General features: G+C 38.4%; 1 protein-coding gene across 1 annotated transcript in view; it reads left to right on the top strand.

The window, feature by feature from the left end:
• The window catches only part of LOC127813143 (acetylornithine deacetylase), a 45054-nt gene extending 37296 nt beyond the window's left edge, over positions 1–7758 (top strand). The window contains exons 6-10 of the mRNA XM_052353940.1: positions 5703–5720; positions 5886–6008; positions 6279–6432; positions 6532–6565; positions 7402–7758. Of these exons, the coding sequence (XP_052209900.1) occupies positions 5703–5720; positions 5886–6008; positions 6279–6432; positions 6532–6565; positions 7402–7505 (433 nt within the window). The 3' untranslated portion in view covers positions 7506–7758. The remainder of the gene's footprint in view (positions 1–5702; positions 5721–5885; positions 6009–6278; positions 6433–6531; positions 6566–7401) is intronic.
• Positions 7759–14815: the final 7057 nt, after the last annotated feature.

The following is a 14815-nucleotide window of genomic DNA, read 5'->3' on the forward strand; positions in this document are numbered from 1 at the left end:
TTTTTCGGGAGGCCCTCGCCTTCCATGGCGAGATGCCGAGGCGTGAGGCGTGCCTCATGAAACCTAGGTTTTATTTAAAACTTGGGCATCCCAAGTCAGCAGGTTAGCTTGTCACTCCCATCTTCTCCCTCTCCTTCTAACCTTCAAGCCAGCCGCCAGAAATACCCTCCTCAAGCTGTCCAGTTGCCGGAAACTCCCATCTTCTCCAACGCCAGCCGATGATCGGCCCGATCTTCCTCTCCTCATTGTTGTCAAGCCGCACCCGCATCTCTTTATACGATTGTTTTCTTGTTGATTGGAGAATTTTGTGGAAGTTGGAACTGTGTTGCAGCAGACCAGTCAATATCGTCGACAACTTCCAAAACTAACCTGGCATCGAATTACTTTGAAGCTGATCCTAATGACAGCAATACCACCACATGTAAATTTTGTCGTAAAGTAATGAAAGGTGGCATATTTCGGGTGAAACATCTTGTGGGTGGTGTTAGGAATACTAAAGCTTGTCCAAAATGTCCTCCATCAGTAAAACAAGAGATTGGAGAGTACATGCAAAAGAAGAAGAATAACAAGGATGAGCGAAATATGGCATCGTTAGATAATGATTTTCAATTTGGTGAAGGGTATGATGATGAGGAGCTGTCGCCACAAAGTAGAAAAAGACCCAATATATCTACCAAAAGTGGAAGCGGTACTGGTAGTGTTAAAGGGCCAACACAAAAGGGTTCACTTGATGTTTTTCTTAAAGACCCAGAAGTTACTGTGTTGAAAAGCTTGAGCAAAGGAAGGCAAACAAGGATGGGTGAGAATGATTTTGCAAAAAAAGGAGTTAAGAGCTCGAGTTTGTAGAAGCTTTACACTATGGATGTATGATGTAGGCATTCCATTTAATGCAGTGACACATGACAGTTTTAAAGTCTTTATAGAAGCAGTTGGTCAGTATGGTTCAGGTGTGAAGCCGCCTAGTTACCATGAAGTCAGGGTTCCCCTTCTCAAACAAGAGGTGGAAGCCACTTGTACAAATATGGATGTTCCATTTTGTCTTGGAAAGACTAGGGAAAGGACATTGATTAACTTTTTAGTCAATTCTCCTAAAGGAAGTATGTTTTTGGAGTCTGTTGATGGTTCCAGCTATTCAAATACTAGGGAAAAGATGTTTTAATTATTAAGAAATGTGTGGAAAAGATTGGAGTAAGAAATGTGGTGCAAGTGGTCACCGATAGTGCTTCAAACAATGTTTTAGCATGTATGAAATTCATTTTTGTAATTTGTATTATGTTTATAAATAGTATAATTTGAATATTCATTAGATATTTATTATATACTAATATCTTGTTAATTTCACTCTAAATAATAATAAGAAGATTTTTGGAGGCAAAATATCTTACGTTGTTTTGGACACCATGTGCAGCGCACTGCTTGGATTTAATGTTGGAAGATATTTTCAAGTTGCCTAATATGAAGAAGACATTTGAGAGAGCCGTTATGGTGAATAGCTACATCTATACTCGTTCGGATCTAGTAAACATACTTAGAAGGTTTACTAACAAGAAAGAGTTGTTGAGGCCTGCAAAAACACGGTTTGCAACTGTCTTTATCACTTTGGGCATGATGCATAGTCTGAAAAGCAACCTTAGAATGATGTTTACCTCCAAGGAGTGGATGACAAGCAAGTGGGTAAAAGAAGCGTGGGCTGAAAAGGTTGTAAAAGTGATTTTGATGCCTTCATTTTGGAATAATGTTGTATATGCTTTAAAGGTGGCTAGTCCATTGGTGCGTGTACTGCGCTTAGTGAATGGTGATAAGAAGCCGGTTATGGGATACATATATGAGGCCATGGATAGTGCCAAAGAAGCGATTGCTAACTCTTTTAATGGGGATGAAAAGAAGTATGCACCCATTTTTCAGATCATTGATAATCGATGGGATATTCAGCTTCATCGCCCCCTGCACGCTGCTGGTTGGTACTTGAATCCAAAATATTTTTACAAGGTTGAACGTATAGATCCAAAGATCATGACCGGCTTATATGAATGCATTAGAAAGTTAAATCTAGATGTAAAGGTTCAAGACCAAATTGATGCTGAGCTTTCAATGTATAACAAGGCAGATGGGTTCTTTGAAAACTATATGGCTATTAGAAAGAGAGCTGAGAAATCACCAAGTATACGCACACATATATATATATATTACATTATATGTATAATCATTCTAGTTCTAGATAATAGATAATAATTAACTCATATGGAATGTCAACACCTACATTGCAAAATTTTGTAATTAAAATTCTTAGCTTGACTTGTAGTTCATATGGGTGTGAATGTAATTGGAGTGTGTTTGAAAATGTAAGTGCATTGTACATATAACACTTAAATTTTTATTAGTAGTTAGTTTGTTTCATATAGTTTATTCTTAGTATGTTTTTGCATAAATTGTTACAACTTCATACTAAACGGAAAAACAGGCTTGATCAACTTCGTTTAAATGACTTGGTGTCTGTGAAATACAATAGAGCATTGAGGTGTTGGTATCAAATGCGTGATACCATTGACCCTATCATATTGACCCACATTGATGAAAGCAATGAATGGTTGACTAAAAAGCTTGATGAGGAGAATGATAAAGATGGTGAAATTGTTTTTCCAAATGACGTTGGGGATAGGTTGACATGGAGTAATGTCATTGCGGGTGTAGGAGTTGGAGAGCCTAGTTGTCGATTTAGAATTAAACAAACTCGATCACAATCGGGTTCAACTTCGGCTTCGACTTCAAAGCGGTGAGTAACTCAAGAGATTGAAGAGGAGGAGGAAAGTGAGATAGAGACTGAAGATGATGAAGACTTGGAAGAGGGAGAAGAAGATGAAGGGGTGATTGAAGGGGATGATGAAGATATTGACCTTGATGTTGATGATCTTCTTGATGATGATTGATTAAAATTTTTTTATTAATTGTGGACTTGTAGTGTTTATTGATTGCGGACTTGTAGTGTTTATGTGTTTGTTTAGAACTTTGCGTGATGATTGGTACTTGTTTGAGTTTAAACTTTGATGATGTTTGTAATTTAGAATTTGCATGATGAATGAATCAACTTTAATGTTGTTAGTTTAGATTTTGAAGATGATGAATCATGAATGATATGCATGTGTTATTTTTGATAATTTGATAGTTGTTTATGATTTTACAAGATTTTGAGTTTTTTTTTTTTTCTAAAAGGTGCACCTCACTTCTTAAAGGCATGCCTCGCCTTGTGTGCCAGGACCCTTTCGCCTCGATGCGCCTATCGCCTTTCAGAACTATGGAACATCATCAGAAAGTTGGATTCCAGGCATGGCTGCTGAAAGCCATAAACGAATTCATAGTGGGGGGCTCAACTAAAAGACTCTTAACTAGCCTATATTACAAAATCATAGTCATAGCTAATTCAACATTCTATTACCAGGAGTGCCACAACTATTATATTATCCAACCAAACATGCCATAGGGTGGCAAGGAACATGAATTATGGTAACTTCTGATGCTACAATCAACTATTACAAAATGAATCCACTTGAAAGGTATCTGATGTTCTTAACATGGATCACTACTAGTTAGACATGACAAAATATTGTACCAATCACTTCTAATAAACTTTTTAACACTTCTTGTTTATAACATTAGGATCCGTCTACCTATAGCCAACACTAAAAAGATAGCAAGCAATAGAAAACCTCATAAAGGACTTCTTTGGTTGAAACAACAAAATATACTTAACAATAAACTAGTTAGCAACTTGTTATTTTCTTAAAAGAGAGCAGGATTGACGACAATAAAACAAATAAATTTCCTGAAAGGTGCTCTAACCTTTTTTTTTTTTTTTTTTTTTCTGTTTGGATGGGAAAAGGCTATAAAGTTCACAATATACTGATACACAAATGGAATAGAAAAAGGAAAAACCATACAAAAACCAATGAAACAAGGAAAGTCTGAAACTCACCTCTGTCTCTGTGGAGTGTTGATTGTCATTGTTGACAAAACAAGGAAGCAAACAAACAAATGAACAAGCAAGGAACAAGGAAGACCCGAAGGCGACGAGCAAAAGGGGAAGACGTTCGTCGGTCAACGGTTGACGGCGAAGGGGATGAAGGGTTAGGGTTTTGAAATGACTCTCTCTCAATCTCTCTTGAGAGAAAGGATGAAGAGATGACGGCAAAGGGATAAAGGGAAGGCCGAAGGCGGACGACAGAAGCCGACGGCGACATCGAATGGTTCTGATGACAATGAGGTGAGGTTAGGGGGTTCAATTCGAAATCGGACGTAATCGCTCTCAATCTCTTGATCTTCAAAGAAAGCTCTCGGTGTCAGGTGGGGTGACTCGGGTCTTCCTCTTTTCTTTCCTCATGTGCGTGCTACTAGACAAAAAATGACATCGTTTTACATGCTTTAAAACGAAGTTGTTTACTATTTTGATCGATTCGATTTATTCGGTTATTGATACCCAAAAAACCGAATGAAACCGAATAATCGAACCGAATTGCTATAAGGGAATAACTTAACCGAACCGACAAGTTCAATCGGTTCAGTTCAGTTTGTTCGGTTTACCCAAACTCCTACCCACCCCTAGCTGCTTATCTCAATGACATAGCAGATGTATGGCTCCAAGGGTGGAGTAGGAGGAGGACGAAATTGGGTTGGCCAGAGTTTGTGGAAGATTTTGGATGCGATTCGGGGAAAGAACTATGACGGACATCATTAAAGAATTCAATAAGCTAAAGCAAGAAGGTTTGGTGGATGAGTATCAAATCAGATTTGAGGAATTAAAGTCATTACTGATCATCTCTCATCCAACCTTAGACGAAGCATATTTTGTGTCTAGCTTTATCAGTGGTTTAACTGATGAGCCACTGTCAAAATGATGCAGCCTACAACAGTGAGGCAGGCTGTTGAGAAGGCAGGGCTGCAGGAGCTTTCCTTGGAAGCTATTTTCAGTAAGTACGCGCCCTCAACTGACATTCAGCTTTCGTTCAATCAACAATCGGAAGGCAATCAAGGAATTAAAAATTCTAGGGTTTATCTTAACCCTGTTGCAGCTAACTTGTCAGCAATGGAGCAGAGGAGGAGGTTATGATTATGCTATACATGTGGAGACAAATTTAGTCCCGGCCACAAATGTCGAAGACAGTTAATGAGCAATAGAGGGAGTAGAGGGCAAAGACAGAAAAGAAGAACCAGTGGGAATTGGGTGACGAAGAGGCACAACTATAATAAGTTTCTTGGGGACAAGAAACCTCCCAAGGGGAGGAAAATTGTCACGACCCCAAGGGCATTAGGAGTAATTGTTCTTTTACATGTAATTTTCTTTGTTGTACCTTAGGTTGTTATAGGATTGTACTTCCAGTTTGTTTCTAACTAAAAGGATGCAACAGTCTATAAATAGGCTAAAAAGTAGAGACTAGGCAGCTTATGAATGAATTTGAATTATGTTTCTCTTTCTCGATTCTCTGAATTCTCCCTCCTCCTGGTTTCTTCTTCCCTTTCTATTCTTTCACTCCCAATTTATTCCCTAATTCCTTTCTCAGTCCTAGGTAAACCCTAGGAATGTGACATATATATACCTGACACATGAATAAAATATCAAAAAAGTTCTCTCTTCTTCTTCAAAACACCCACCTTGTCTTTAAAGGGTATGGATGTTATTGATGTTTAACCATGTTTTTTTCTCTGTGCAGGTTAACTCCATTTTACAAGTAAGCAACTTTCTCTGGCTCCCAATATTTTCTCACTTTACAGAAGCTCAGTCTGATCTGGGTTCATTTTTAATTATTCATTTTCTTTTTTTAAGCAACACAATTCCAAGAAAGAGAATGTGGGATCGATGTTCTAAGTTCTAACACTATGATAATCTACTTCAGCATCGCAGATGCTATGAAGAAGCTACAAGAACATGTAGATGATTTAAATGCCAACATAGAGAAGCTAGACGTGCGGGGGCCTGTTTCAAAATATGTTCTCCCAGATGAAAACCTTGTAGGAAGGTGTGTCTAAATTTTTTTCTTCGTCTCTTTGTACACCTAAAATTGTTTCCCAATGCAACATGTCTGTCTGAAAGTATGATGGGGAGATACATTTTGGTTCTGGTCATTCACATGCATATATATATTGATGAGGCAGTCAATTTTGTTGGCTGTCTTTAGTTATGAATATTTGAGAACTACAGTGAAACTATGAGCCATACTGAAGAGGCCTGTTAATTTTACTGACTTATTTATAAGTTACATATACTGTTTTGGTTGTTCCCTTTTCAGAATTGAAATAAGTTTTGACGAGGCATTTTCTGGAGTTGCCTGTAATCTTGATTCTCGTGGCTTCCATGTATTGTGCAAGGCTACTGAAGAAGTTGTCGGGCACGTAAAACCCTATGCTATCACTGGGAGTTTGCCACTCATTAGAGAACTACAGGTGAAATATTGATGTTTGCCCTTTTTCTGATTGTCCATAGTGTGAGCGTGTGAATGTTAATTTGATACAATTGTCACCTATCCTATTTTTCTGTGGCAGGATGAAGGCTTTGATGTTCAAACTTCAGGCTACGGTATATATTCTCTTACTGCTACTTTTCTGAATTTGTCTGTCCTAATCCATGGAGCACATGTGATCTTAACTGCACAAATTAAGAGAGGATAAAAAATAAGAATGTCAATACAGTGGTCTGGATGATCAAGATAAAAAGCTTTTTGTTAGGATCCAGTGGATTTTGTAAATATGCTTATCCTAGGGCAAGTTGTGGGAATATATGGGATTGAAGAGCTAAATGGAATGTGGCCGTATGATGCTGATATGAAGGATATGAATTGGTTTAGCATAATCATTTTGCTATATTGCTTAGGGGGGAGTCGATGCATTTTAAGCGGACAAGTTTGGATGGAGGCTTTCAAGTTTCAAATCTCTCATGCTTAGGTTGGCGATTAGAAGCTCCTTATATACACAATCCTGTCCTTTTACACTCAGCGTCTGAAAGGCAACGCCATCGAAGTGGTATGCCAAAAAGGCCAGGTTTGGAAACAAAATAATGGAAATCTGAGAGATAAATTCAATCATACGCACACTTGGGCAAAAGAGCTTCAAACGAACGCTCCTCCAGAATATCATGATGAATCACCCCTTAAGATTTCTCTTCTAGTGTTACTACCTTAAGGCATTTTTGCGTATATATATTTTCGGATTAATGGATGATTTTTCCGTCTTCATGAAGCATCACTTGTACATTTCATTGCACTTATGGAATCATTAACCAATATTAGCCGTCTAAGAGTTTGTGATGGAATGAATGCCTTATGAGTTGCCGAGTATTTGAATTTTTTTTCTTTAGCATTTCTGAATCCCATTTTTACTATGAATTCTTGGGTAAATTGTATTTAACCTGTGCAGGTTTAATGGCAACATACCATGCCAAGAATGAATATTGCCTGCTCCGGGACATGTGCCAAGGCTACCGGGTGTTCACCAGCGTCATTGACCAATTAGAAGACTGATTTTCGTCAAATTTCACCAAATCACATGGAAGACATGGTTATGCAAAATGGAGCTGATCAAATAAAAACCCCCCTTTACCAAAGTGTTTCTGCTTGTCAAAACTGGCATCTAATGCCTCGTCAACAGCTACCTATTGCCTTCATCTACTAGCTGCAAATGGTGTTTTAAAGTTTAGAAGTTTGCGAATCTGAAGAATGACAATGGTATTCATCTTCTTTACTAATCTTTACCCATATAAGATTACATTCTCTACAGGTTTTTGTACACTCACCTAAAACTCCACATGGTTTATATGTTGGACTAAAGCTAAATGGATTCATGGTCTAAATTTTGACATGGGTATAAGGGTTTTACAAAAGATATAGTTAAAGATAGGAATAATCATAAAGCTAGTATTTACAAGGCCGGTCTTGCCTAATAGGATTAAAATCTTGAAGTTTGTGATTGTTGTTTTTGCATTGGGTGTTGGCAAGTCCCAAAGGAAGCATCCGGTGCCATTTTTGAAACTTGTAGACGGAAATATAAAGAAATTAAAACTAGATGATATAAACTGGGAGGCTTTATTTGTTTTGATTTAAAATCTTTTACTTTTTGGTATAGGAAGAAAATAGGGTAAATTTTACACATACCCCTTAGGGTTGGCTAAATTGCATGGACTAGTATGTTTTTAGAATTATTCATTGTCCTTCATTGACTGTATAAATTGTGCAAGACATACCCATATGTGGTTTAAAAAATGGTTTCTCATTATTGTGCTACATAAAAATAGAAAATAAAAATAAATAAAATAAAATATTATCGGTAGGTGATTGTTGGCTGCCATAAACATACAAGAGGAACCCAAATTTAGTTCAAGGTGCATGGAGATAAAAAGGGTTTTACCAAATGAGGTTTATAAAGAGAGAGAGACAAATATATATATATATATATATAAACAGAGAGAGAGACCCATCTTCACCTCCATTATCAGCACTTGATGCAAACATTTTTGGTGATCACATTGTGAAGGGTCAATTACCATGGTCAATTGGGAAAGGGGTGAAAGGAAGAGAAGCCCAATCTATTTTTATTGTGAAAGCTTAACTTATGAACATGGCTAATTATCATCTCCAATGATAATTTGCCATGGCACCCATGTAAATCTTTAGATAAGGTTTAGGGTCAACAAAATTTGGTGTTTTAAAATGAGTAGAGAAGAATCTCCTACTTGAGTATTATCATCAATCACACATTTTGATTCCAACCCTAAGTTGATAGAAGGAGGTTTATGTGAAGGATGGCGATAGAAAACATGTCAAAAACACTAACACAGTGTGGATCTGTGCAAACATTTTGTTTTCAAATCAATTTTTAACAGAAAAATAGCATAACGGAAGCATAAAACATATACAATGAATTTCAAAATTGACCTTGTAAGACTTGATATTCATCATCCATATACAATAAATGAAAACTCATGCCATAGGGGGTTTTAGATATTTCTTTCGAAGAAAGATTTGGTGCTAATTGTCCACACGGTGATTGCTTTCTTGCTAACCAACAAGTTTTCAACAATCTCCTCATTTGTTTCTCGTCCTTGCAAGCACCCGAGTGACTAGCCCACCTCCACAAGCGTAGAGTACCTAATCAGTCCTTGCCCAAGCTGCCATGGAACCCTCCAATAGAGCTATGCTAGGACCCTCTTGATGGAGGTGACCCAAAGCTGTGCACAGTCTCTTCCTTGGTTTCTCGGTGGTTGTCCAACAATCTCTCTATGAGGGAGAAAGTGATGAAGGGCCAAGCTCAGAGCAAGAACGAGCGAGACCATAGCTCAAGCAAGGAAGAATGAGTAGCGGACAACAAGCATGAGAAGAAGAATGGCAATGGCAAAAGAAGACTCAGAAGAGAGTAGCTCATGAGTTTCCTCACCTTCTCAAAAATCTCTTCTCTCACACCCATGCACCTGCCAAGCCCATCCCTTCTCTCATTTTGTAGTCCATGCTTCCACTTTCTCCCTATACCTTGCCTATCACTTGCATCAGAGTAATAAATGCTCTGATGCGACAGTTGAGACATGATAAATGACAAAAATGGTCGACAACATGAGAAACCCGATCGACCATCTTTTAAGTGGTCGACTTTCCTTATGCACTAGTCGACAGAAGGCAATCAGTCAACAACATGCAAGCACCAGTCGACCACTCCATGTACCTATCGGTAACATAAGACCGATCGACAGCATGCAAGCACCGGTCAACCATTCCATGTACCTGTCGACTGATTTTATTTGCCAAGCTCCAACTTTATCCAAATGCCATTAAGGCCCTACTATCTGATATCAACCTCCCATAACCATAGATCCACTAGTTCCACACACACAAGCAACCAACATCACTAACTAACAACACGAGGAAACCACTAATAGTAGTAGATCACTAATCCGCTATATTACTCAATATGCTGTGACTTTATAGGTTCACATCCATATAGCAATTAGGACGCGTCAACTCCTTGACACCAGCCGACGCATATAGACCTACTAAAAGGATCTCTCCAAATCCCCAGAACACCTTGAAAAATCTTGAGTATCCTTTAGTCAGTACTTAGGATGATCTTGATGGCAATGGAGTCAAACTTCATATGAACCTGTTAAGGCTCCTCAATTACCATGCACTATAGTCTTTCCATTAACTAACATCCCGATCGAGTAAGAGTCATGACTGATTAAACTCACAAGACTCAGTAACTATGACAGACCCAATACAATGTGTGATATAGGTAGCATGTCAGATCAAATTTGACATTGGAATTCTTTCTAATCTTATGCTCACCCTGGCTAGGGGATTTTCAATCACAATCACTTACATGGATTACATAGGATGTACGTCCCTAACAAATGGAGGTCAATGGATTCCATCAACGAATATTTGTCTCCATACACCACTGGACAGAGAGTATTCCCATTTCTTACACCGGATGGTTTTGCTCAACGAAAAATCCCTAACACCATTGCACAAGACACTATGTCTCCTCTACCCAAGACACAATCGAGAGCCAGCGACATATCATTAATCCTCAAATAATGTGATTTGTCGCAGGTGTCACATTCAATGGATGTTTTTCCAACACCTACCCATATGTCTACTATATACATTCCATGTAATGTGTCGTGTAACTCACCCTCCTATCTCATTAGCATCTCCATGCTAAACAATGATAGTAGCTCATGTGCCAGTTCACTAATCGATTAATCATAGTCCTCTTCTAATAAGTTTAAGGACTGGGAATACCTTTAAGAAATCCTAAGCTAAAAATCCAAGTCACACAGTCTTAACACCTTGAGAGTAGGAAGTCTACTAGGAAGTCTAAGGACTCATTCATAAAAATGAGATGGAATGATATGAATGAAGATATGACCTTTATCATTTAGAATAATCTACAGTGTCGCTTACTTATATCTTAAAGTGTAAATGTAGTATCTAGGGCACTATCACTAGCAAACTCCACTTGCACTAATGTTAATTTACAAGCAATAACTATTGAATCGTCCTTTAATATACAATACCCATCTTATGAAGATGACGATCCAGTTGAACACGTTCCAAAAAGCTTTAGTTAGTTGGTCAACAATATTCACTAATGATACCACCTTCTGCAGTCGCATGTCTCCACGTGCTACAATTTCTTTAAGCAAAAGGAATCATCGCTGGAATTGTTTGGATTTTTAATGAGACCCGAGTTCCACAAGCCTATGCAATAGCCCCAAGAAAGTTGTAATACAAAAGTATGGACAATTCCTTGGAAGAAACCACTTCCAGTTCATAAATGAGCCCCACCAAACAACTTTTATAGCAATATCCCATGCCACAACGAAAATGGATTCCATGGTCAATTCTACAATCACTAGCATGGAACACATTCCAACTGATTGTTCCACCATGAATGATAGAGACAAACTCAAACTCAGATATCACACCATCCACATCAGACTGAAGGTCTGAATTTGTGGACTCGTCTACACAGCGATCACTCACTCCATAGGCTAAAACTATATCCCAAGTCCTTCGTAGGAACTTCTTGATATGTTTTACAATTGGGTTAGATTGACACTCACTGTATGGGTGATATCAACCATCGCACATAACATAGCGAACATAAGGTTCCCCACTGTCGACGCATAAGGGACACACTCCATGTGTTACCTCTCTTTCAAAGTTAATGGAGACACACTCCATGCATAAGGGGTGCACTCTATTTTTTGGAGTTTTTCATGCTAAACAACTTTAGCATCTTGTTTATGTACTGGCTTTGGGAGAGACCTATTCATCTTTCTCACTCTATCAGCATAGACGCGGATTCCTAGAAGAATGTCACATCTCCCAAATCTTTCATGGAGAAATTAATGGACAATTAGAGCTTCATTGACATCAACATACCAACATCATTCGCCATAAGGAGAATGTCATCCACATATAAGATAAAATGGGCTCTTGCACTCCCACTTACCTTCTTATATATACGAGACTCATCCAGATTCTTTATAAAATTAAATCCATTGATTTCATAATCAAAAGAAATATTTGAAGAATGTGATACCTGCTTGAGACCATGAACAAACCTCTTCAGTTGGCAAATCTGATTAGGATCTTTTAATTGGAATCCCAACAACAGTTCTAAGAATGTATCTTCCTCGAGATAACAATTTAGGAACACTAATTGCATCCATCTGCCAGATCACATCATCATTACGCACAGCAACGACTATCATCATCCTAATGGAAGCTTCCATCTCTGATTGCGTAGCCTCCAACTATTTCTTGGAATCGATAACACATATTGCCTCTTCATGGGTGGTAGGATCTATCACTAGATCACCCTCGCCATGCAAAAACAAATCCTGCATCACCTCCATATTTAATCAAAATTGTTTTGGAGGGCGAGATACTCTATTAGACCTATGAAGAGTCTCGAGGATGACATTTAATGGACTAACTAGCTCAACCTTCTGACTAGGTTCGATCTGTGCCTTGGAAGAATCCTCTTCCATATCTACTTTCCTTTCGATACCCTATTTCTTGAAAAAATCCTTCTCTAAGAATATGATATTTCTGCTACCAGAATACTCTGATCATTCGGAAAATAGAATTGATATCCCTTCTAATGGAGCGGATACCCCACAAATTTACCTTCGTCAGAACGGACTTCCAACTTATCTGTTTACAGCTTCTTGACAAAAGTCGGACGACCCCAAACCATAACTATGCTTAAGACTGGGAGGTATCCCTTACCACTTCACATATGGCGTTGTCTCAATAGATTTAGTTGGAGCCCTGCATAGGAAATAAATCTCAGTCAAAAGCACATACCCTCGCATGATAACGGGCAAATCTGTACCAATGATCATCAAATGCACCAAGGGCAAACAATGTGTGATTTATACACTCGAAAATCCCATTCAACTATGGTGTGACAGGAGGTGTCATCTGAGAGATTATACCACAATTCTTGAAGTTGTCACCAAACTCCATACTCAAGTATCCCCCCACCTCGAATGAATCGAAGTGTTCTAATACTCTTTCTGGTCTGGTTCTCCATTTCAGTATTAAACTCCCTAAACTTCTTAAAGGTCTTGGACTTGCATTTCATCAAGTACATATGTTCGAACCTCGAAAATTCATTAGTAAAAAAGATGAAATAAGAGTTGCCACATTTGGGCTAAACAGAGAACGCCCCACATATATTAATGTGAATCAGCCCTAGCATTTCGTTATCCCTCCCACTTTGATGAACAAAGGGTTGCTCGGCTAATATCCCGAGTAGGAACGATTCATAAGTTGACTTAGGTTCCACTCCCACTGGATCAATAAATCCATAATTTGCTAACTCATTTATCCTCCTCTCACTGATATGGTTGAGTCTGAGGTGCCACAAATGCTTAAGATCCATACTGGTATTACGAGAACGCTTCCTACTACTCGTGGTTACAATACATGCATTACCATATCTCATACTCATGTATTTCCAAAACATAAAGATTGTAGATTAATGTACCCATTCCAACACATTCATTACCAAAATGAATATTACACATTGTTGGAAATCGAATATATAAAATATTCTACTACAAGCTTAGGAGTGAAACAACATTCCGGATAGCTTTTTGTACATACAAACAGTCTTTAGTTTTAATACATGCCTGGCAGACAAAGTAATAGAAGAAATCTCTATAGCTAATGGATCAACAAATGCTCATTTCCTAGCTCTAAGGACAACTTCTCGCTGCACAAGTGGCTCATTCATCTATAGATCCTACATGCAAACGCGTATGTAAGATGAAACATCATAATCCAAAATCCAAGTAACAAGAGACCAACCAACAAACTTGATCCTCTCAACTGAAAGCAAGGAAGAAGTATCTGCCCCTTGAGTTTTGCTACGCTTACCTCTAAAGCCCTACAGAATCTCTAAGTGGTTCCTCTTTCAATGCCCCTCCTGTTCGCAATGGAAACAATTTTCCATGGGTACCTAAGCTTTGAACTTACTCTCGGAAACCTTGTTCCTAGGCCTCATCCATTTCTTCTTCTTCTTGGAGGCAAGCCTTATCCTAGAAGATCTAGAAGTAGAGGTAATGGCAAGAACATCTTCTTTGCTCTTCCCCTTGATTTGGGCCTGAGCTTTCCTCAGCATGACGAGTAGCTCTAGGAGTGCATTGGGTCATGTTCATATGAAATTTCATAACGAACTCAGAGAATGACTCAGGGAGTGATTGTAGGATCAAATCAACTTGAAGATCCATGTCCATGTGGAAATCTAATGCATCCAATTGATTAATTAGATCAATCATGGATAGCACATGATCTTCCACACCAGTGCCTTCCAACATCCCGACACAAAACAACTGCTTCGATATATCAAATCGAGCGATCCCACTCAGCTCTCCATACAGTTCCTTTAAATTTAAGATTATATCAGCAGTAGTCCATATATGCTCATGTTGCTTCTGAAGCTCATTGTTCATAGAGGCAAGTATAAGGCTCCTAGCCCTAGAGTCGTGGTCTTGCATCTCCTCCCACATGACACGCTCCTCCTGATTGGACTCCTTGGGAAGTCCATAAGGAATTGGTTGATCCAAGACGTATGGAATTCCCTCTAAATTTAAAACCAATTTTAAATTACTGAGCCAGTCTATAAAATTAGGTCTTGTCAAAACGATTTTGTCCAGATTGCGAGAAAACGAGTTTGATTCATTTGTCATTTTAAAAGAGATTTCGCTGCAAAAGAATTTAAAGTTTGTTAGTGTGATTATTTTGAAAATATAATTAATTTTGGT

Source organism: Diospyros lotus, chromosome 11 (genome assembly GCF_014633365.1).
Source record: "Diospyros lotus cultivar Yz01 chromosome 11, ASM1463336v1, whole genome shotgun sequence".
NCBI classification, from domain to species: domain Eukaryota; kingdom Viridiplantae; phylum Streptophyta; class Magnoliopsida; order Ericales; family Ebenaceae; genus Diospyros; species Diospyros lotus.